This window comes from Ruditapes philippinarum, unplaced genomic scaffold, assembly GCF_026571515.1.
Source record: "Ruditapes philippinarum isolate M1 unplaced genomic scaffold, ASM2657151v2 ctg15071_1_1_1_1, whole genome shotgun sequence".
Lineage (NCBI taxonomy): Eukaryota > Metazoa > Mollusca > Bivalvia > Venerida > Veneridae > Ruditapes > Ruditapes philippinarum.
Window position 1 is genome coordinate 16,608 of NW_026854930.1, and position 8,018 is coordinate 24,625.

The 8,018-nt window shown below is 31.0% G+C and overlaps 1 protein-coding gene across 1 annotated transcript; it reads right to left on the reverse strand.

Annotated features, from left to right (window-relative positions):
- Positions 1–5,811: 5,811 nt before the first annotated feature.
- On the reverse strand, positions 5,812–6,363 carry LOC132741527 (snaclec coagulation factor IX-binding protein subunit A-like). The gene has a single exon (XM_060729717.1). It carries the CDS (start codon positions 6,361–6,363, stop codon positions 5,812–5,814), a length of 552 nt encoding a protein of 183 aa, XP_060585700.1.
- Positions 6,364–8,018: the final 1,655 nt, after the last annotated feature.

The window sequence follows — 8,018 nt, forward strand, 5'->3', positions numbered from 1 at the left end:
AACAATTTTGTTTTTAAATTTTGTACAGATCTACATTTTTTCTTTGTTATTGTTTAATCAGAAGGCCATACTGAAAATAAGAATACTTCTTACTGTGTAAACTTTGTATGTTACCTTCCTTTAAATAAAGATTTTATTATTATTATTTTTATTATTAGTTTATTATCATTATTATTATTATTATTTTATTATACATAAAAGTCTGTTTTCTGGGAAATAATGCATGAATGTTCTTTTCTAATGGCTTGTTTCGCTCGAGTTGGTTGCGCAATATTTGAACTATGACATGCCGGCAGGTCAAGATAGAAAACAACTTTATGTACTCAACCAGAGCGTAACACTGGAATGTAAAAACAACGCAACATTTCTGCTTCAGGAATATGCCACGGTAAGTAAATAAGTAATAGTTACCGTACGAGGAATAGGTCTGCATAGTATTTACAGACTCGGTGGCGATTTGAAGACCGAGAGAGCGTAGCGATCGAGGTTTTTAAAAGGCCACCGGGTCTGTAAATACTATGCAGACCTATTCCGAGTGCGGTAAGTATCTTACCTACATGCTCTTTTATTTTTATATCCATACATCAGTTTTTTACATCCGCTACACTCTTGTAATTCATTCGTTCACAAATCATGCAGGTGTTATTTGAATATTCTCGTGATTTTCGTGGGGTTTCATTATCTAATAAGGTCAGGTAAGGTACTTGTTGAGTTGAGTCACAGAATGGGAACAGAACTTGTCGAGGAGCAAAAGGTAAGATCATTATTTTGATATATGAATACATAACTTAATAAAAATATAAACAAATATTGAGGCAGATAAAAATGTTTTCTAATCATAAAAACGGAACACTTTATCTTTATATATAATAAATTTCATGATAAATAGATCAGGCTATTTCTTATATAATTGAAATATACGAGTTTTTCAAAGGAAAGTAAAAGACGGGGTTCTATGAATAAATATTAGTAATACATGTAGTTACACCGTCATGTAAGTTGGGTTTTATTGTTGTTTTTTATGATGGCTGATTTTAAATGTTCTTGGAATTTCATCCATGTTTGGAAGAATTTTCTTTCGGTGTATTCTTAATTCTTTCGGTGTTTTCTTAATTAGCATCATCCGTTATTCATATGTTTGATAAGACCGCATGTAAGCACGCGGTCTCGAATGGAAGCGCAAGTCGTATTCTTTCGAAGAACAGGCGAGTACTGGTAGACAAAATTTAAAATTGTGATGTAAAAATAACTGGTAAAAAATGAGAAAAACGGTCTTATACTAAGGATGGACTATACTTTCACTGAAAGTAATATTTTGGGAAAGAAAGATGCAGAAGTTGACTTTGATTCGATATGCACAAATAATATAATCGTCGTATATATCCCAGAATGCAGAATTGTTAAATAATGCAGGATTGTGCAACATCAGACATAGTTGTGGATATAAATACCGAAAACTAGTATCTTATGAAGCTATATAGTTTGGCAAATGTGTTAGGTATACCGAAAAGCAAACTATAAAGAAAGGCTATATGTGCGTTATTGTACTCATTAATATTGGCGGAACACAAACTTCAACACCAGAACAGTAGCCAGTTCGTTTTTCTCACAAATAATCTGGAATATATGTTATGAGGGTCATTACAGCCGTATGCGCTAATTAATTTCTATTAATCTTTAAAATATTAATAGACCCTTTTTCCTATTCAAAGTGGTCATTACAACCCTCCCCCACAATTTAGCGTTATTTTACGGTGAATATTGTGTACTGTAATGCACGAGTTTCTCGACTTCACATATTTTCTATTGTAAAGAGAACAATAGAACAAAAACAGGTCGGTATATATTTGCAGACCTGTTAAGCGGTCGGTTAGTGATTTACTAGACCGCTTTTAACAAAAGAGCCGGTAGGTAAACATGTATCTTTTACAGTAAATTAAATTGAAAAAAAATGAATTGTCACATACGTTTGCCAATACATTATATCTTAAACCTCTTTTAAAGTGTATGTTTTTCAAAGTCATTGTTCTCTATTTTATAATCTAGTTAGTGTATTGAAGACGACTTTTGTTTTTCGTCGATATGGATAAATACAAAACTGTGTATATCATGTTATAGCTTTATATATTTAATATACCTGACAATTTTGCCAAACTATCCGTGCTATAAAACCTTAAACTAGCAGATATTATGTGACTAAGACAATTTTTACGAGGTGACACCGAGTTCTTGTTACCTCATAAAATGTACCCGAATAATGGTGGTTTCTACTTCCTTTTTTAGTACGATATGACACTAGTTTGGCAAATGTCCAAGGTAACCAAATATCATCATTATAATATCTTAAATGCGTTTTTATACTTACTTATACGGACAAAATACAAAAGACGCCTTTAGGTTCAATTTTAAGAATGTTTACTCACTGTGCTACTCGTTTCGGCCTTAAACAGATTTGACGTTACGTTTGCACAATTCATGCTCCGGTGTTAATTGATATGCAAAGTGGAATAAGACGTTTAAATAATTGTCCTTTCATGATGTTGTTATTTCACGCTTTGAATACACGTGCCGTCATGGAGCGTACGAATCTATTCTCAATTTGAATTAGTTTAAACGGTTAAGTTATTAATCTTGAAACAAAAATATGATTTGGACTGAAATTTTGGAAACAATTAACATTTTATTGAGAAATAAGATAAATTTTGTTGTGTTTATTAGTCATTAATTCCAGCACGTTAAGTGTTGAAGATTGAATACCACTATAGTTAGTTCTAGGGACCGTGAGGTTTGTTGCATTTAACCATTATCCTTCATGAAAAGACTCAATCAAACCGAGTCTGCAGTTTTCATGTAATTTTGTTGTTTTTAATACTTCTTAGGGATCACTTTCTTCAAGATATTCTCATCAGCTTTCATCTTGGAAAAATATTTTTTTCTGATGAACGGATAACGGTTATTGTATCTAAGTTTATAAAATTTACAATTGCATGTTTTAAATGGTACAGTTAAAAAAACAAAAAAAAAGTAATGTATTATGAAAGCAACTTTGACAAATTTGTATCAAAGGGAAAGCAATCTTGCTTATCAAACTCATTTTTCATGAACACGAATTACTCCTCCTTATATATTTAACCATGTCATTTCATAATTCCATTTTGTAAAACAGGTTCTCTTCGAAATAATTATCCAGGTGAAAAAGTCGGATAGCAAATAAAGTCATAATATATTTATGTTCTATTCTGTGCTCTGAAAGTGCAAGAAATATTACACGATACTAAATAAATGTTCGTGTAGTATGTTCCATCCGAATGGTTAATCATATTTGCTAACTATATCGTTCAAATTCCTGTCATGTAATTTCATTGATGGCCTCTTTTTTATTATCATGAAAATAAATAAATTTCCCATCACACCGACATGGCGTTTATTCGGCGAGCTAAACCGATATTTTTCGGAAAACCACGTAGTCGTATTAGAAACCCTAATGTCTTTTTCGACGAAATTGCTTTCTACAGCTAGCCGTCAAAGCGGAGACCTGTTAAATGCAGTTTTGTCCAGTACATTTAAGAAGATTGTAATGTGTTTATACGATATCCATAAGACGTTTCTATGATGTTTCTAAGGAATTTATATGCGACCTTGCATGTGTCCATTGCCTTCTTAGGGTTACATAAAGACTTTACGGCGACACTAACGTTCATGCAGCAGCCCGATATATGTTACTAACTACATGAGCAAGTCATTACACTTACATGCTGTCAATGTATGTCCAAACGGAATTATCTTCTGAAAGCAATAAACAAAAACTAACATTCGGAAAAATAAAAGTCGGTTTAATATAACATGTTGATGAGTAATAAAAGAATGTGCCACACCTCTCAAGATACTCTTCTTGTACAGGTTTAATCAGTATTTAGCTATCAACACTAAAACATTAGAATCTATGATAACAAAAGATCGCAAAAATAATAAATGTGAGGTAAACCGACTAGAACATGGCCGATAGGTAATTAATAAACTGAAAAAATCCCCACTGAATAATTTTGGAAGTCTAAACAAAACCATTTTATGTGTTAATGTAAAAATAAAACGTATCATTGCAAACATTTCAATTCCAACTAGATACTTTAAAATAACCTAGCTTGGGTTAATATTACATCTTTATAACTCAAAACCACACAATTAATGGGTACATAGGGACAGCGACATGCTATTTACCAGTTAAGAATTTCGAAATTTGTTACATGGTTATATGGTTTTATGAGCAAGCACCGATAGATCCGTTTTCATAACTTGTATGACGTTTAATTTTAGGGGTGTCATGGTTAAATTAATTGTAATTGTTTAACATATTATTGTAAATTATGAACTTTTTTATTGGTATTTGGAATAAAATAAATGCATTTTTGGTTACGTTTGCTTACAGGTATTACCAGAATTGGAAAAATAAGTAATTAAGGGTTTAGCAATTGCTCAGTGCCATGGCCATCATATCTATTGTCTTGTAATAACCTTTTAGCGAAGAAACAACGTAGTTCCACAATACACATTTTAATTCATTTAAAAAACTATAAGTCACACTGAATATAACATAAAACAGAAAGAAACAACATTCAGAGCTCGATTTTCCATGAATAGCAGAACACACATTGCAAATGATCATAATAAACAGCTGTTTTATTTAAAACTATTCTTAAAAGCGTTTGTGAACTATATGTCGCATTTCAGAATTACCTCTATAACACAGTCAAGCATATTAAGCCTAGAAATAAGTCAATCATACGTTCATGTTAGTATTTATATACTTCATCAGTTAAACATATTGATGTACGTCATGTACGTGTCGGTCTTCTTAAGTACACGCATTCAAATTGTCATTTATTGTCAATGTTACATATTAAATATTTTCAGCACACAACTTTTCTACTCTCTCTTTTATATATACATTAATTTATACTTTAAATATTCATAAATAAAATATAGTGTGACAAATCTCTTCATTATAAAAATAAAATCATTTTTTGACATTCCGGAAGGAATCGCACGTTGATTAAGCAAACAGTATTAAAACACAAAAGTTGTCACTGATTCTAGCATTTTAAAGATATAAAAATCCCATCTTGATGTTTTATATTATTTATTTACTGTTTCAAATATTATCAAATGACAATTTGAATACAGTATGATTGTTTAATAAAAATGACACAAGTATGATGTATTTTTTAAACGAAAGTAAGTGAAAGGAACTCATTTCTTAAAGAATGAAACTTAAAGTAATCATATTTACAAGTTAATTGTGAAACGTAACAATATGTTTTTTCTTTTTAAAACATAAGAAAATAAATGTTTTATGAACAACTACATTATCATATCATTCATAACGTTAAATTATACCCAGTAAAAGCAACACTTATTAATGTATAAAAGCATGTTACATTGGCTCTAAATGAACAATCGAGCTACAAACCTAAATATATGTAACTATAGATGCTATTTACTTCAGTCAAAATATTGCAACCAGGCGGCGCAAAATGCACGTACCTGATAATTGTTACACATATGGTATGCCAATTGTTTATGAAACGTTTAGGCAAAACAACTTTTTGTATTGTCATATTATTTACATAATCGAAACATCATAAACAATAATAGAGCTGGAAAATCCCTTTTTGCAGCACACATAACAATTTTCTTTAACGCACATTTATTGAGCCGTTCAAGGTAAATTGTTTTAAAACTCAAACGCTGTAACTGATTTCGCCATTAATTTTAGAATAAGAGCCATCTCGATGATTTTTATAAGTTCCAGAGTTACTGAGGTATTTCACATAGAAAAGGGAATTTACTGTTACAGGATAAGTTAAACCATTGAAACCTTTCTAATGCTAGGCACAATCTTGAACTTTCAGATTTTGGATAGCCGGGATACCATTTAAAGTATCCGCTATTTGTTCCATATGTATATTCCCACGGTGACGTAGAACTCTTGCGTCGGCCTCCAATGATAATATCAATTACAGAAAAACCGCTCAACACGGTCTTGACATCAGCATACTTTAAGTCTGAGTTGATGTTGATCAAATGTCCACCATCTTCATTGCATTCAGCTTCTGCATCGTCGTGATTTTTATATGTAACTTGAAGCTTAATACAGAATCTATTTGAAGTCAGATTATAGGTATTCGGACACACTCCTTCACACAAGCCGAGGTCTGTTTCCACCTCTGATATTTTGCCATTTTCACTTGTTTCACGAATGCACTCTCTACTTCGATTTCGAATTCCAAAATGATTTAAAATTTTTACGCCACATTCAGTCCATTTTGTCCATCCAGAGCATTGATGAAGATTTTTCATCGCCATTCCTATGAAAGTAAGCATGGGTTTGTTCAAGCGTCTACCCATCTGTATCAACGTTTTGCCACTTATACTTTCTCCATCAATACCTGATGTTTCATCGTTTGCGTCACATTGTATTATTTTATTCATCAAAATAAGCACAAAGATCAAGCTCATTAGAAACTTGTCTGTAAAACAAAACCACATTTTGTACTGTTTAACTAGTTCTATGCTTATAACGTAAAAACTCAAAGTATATCGTTTAAATCCAATTTCAACTTCTCAAGTCAATATATTCTATGCATATAAAAGAAGAACTTCTTGAAAAAGATTAAATACATATTTAATGTGGAGGATTCAAAAAGTGTTGGATTTCTATTGGTTTCATTCGGTACTTGCACAGCCGATACCTCATGCAAATTTTCAAATAGAGATGTATATTACTTACCATGTATTACTGACCTATACAATAGGAGACACTTAACACTCATCGATGAGTATTATAACCATTTAGTGAAAACATACCTTTCATTTATTTTTCTCGCTATTCTCTATTAGCTTAACAGAACAATAAATAACAATTGATTTTATAATGCTATTTTCGTTATTTTTCGTTCTTGAGTGCCTGAGTTCATTTTCAAATAAATTCTAAAATTATTTTTAAACATTACCTGAACAAAACACATTGAATTTTATACTTTTAAGCTTTGTTTTAAACAATTTCTTAATAAAACACTTTTATTAGTTAAAAAACGAGAAAAGACATTTTCGTCTTCTTTTGATTTTCTTTTATGGATCTTATATTGCAATATCAGACCAATAGTTTTTCAACAAATTGTTGATCACCCCTCAGTTTGTAGCACATCCTGTTTACTTCAATATTCCTGAGAATTGGCATATGCTTCTAATTAGATGTTGAAATGAGAATTAAGTACAGTGAAAAAAGAGTTTATCTGGTATTCATAACTCGTATAATTGCCCCTACTGGGAATTTTGGTTTTCCTTTGTGCCTGTTTTTCACGTTTTTAAGTGTTTATTTACATTGCACACGAAGGCATATAATGCTCGATTTCACTTTGCTTTTAAAATACTCAATACTGTCAAATAAACAAATAAAGTCGATGTTGCACTGATCGTAATAGACCAAATTCTTTATGTGATATATTAAACCGGTTTAACGCATTATTATACAAGAGGTTTAACAAAGGTCTGTAATAATATATTAATTTATAGAATTGTCTATTCCAGTCCCTTCATTTCTTGAAAGGATAGAAATTGCCTTTCCTACTTCATGTCAATTAATATTTCTATTTGGCTCTGAGACAAAAACCAAAACAACAACAACAAAAACAACAACAACAACAACAAAAACAACAACAAAAAACAAAAAATAAAGAACGCAACTGAACGCAGCAAAAAAGGGTTTAAATCATTGTAAAGTTATTATTCCGAGTATACTATTTAAATGAAACTCATCTCTCCTCCCCCCAAAAAAGAAAAGATATCATCTTAGTCGTTTTAAATTTTTATATTTCAACAAGATCATTCAATATTAACTTGACGTTAATACCTACTTTTTAGATAAAAGCTTTATTAACATAACAAATAAAAATAAAGAGTTCGGCTTAGTCGTAGCTTGGATAAAGACTTTTTTGAAAACCATTACCACTCAAATTACT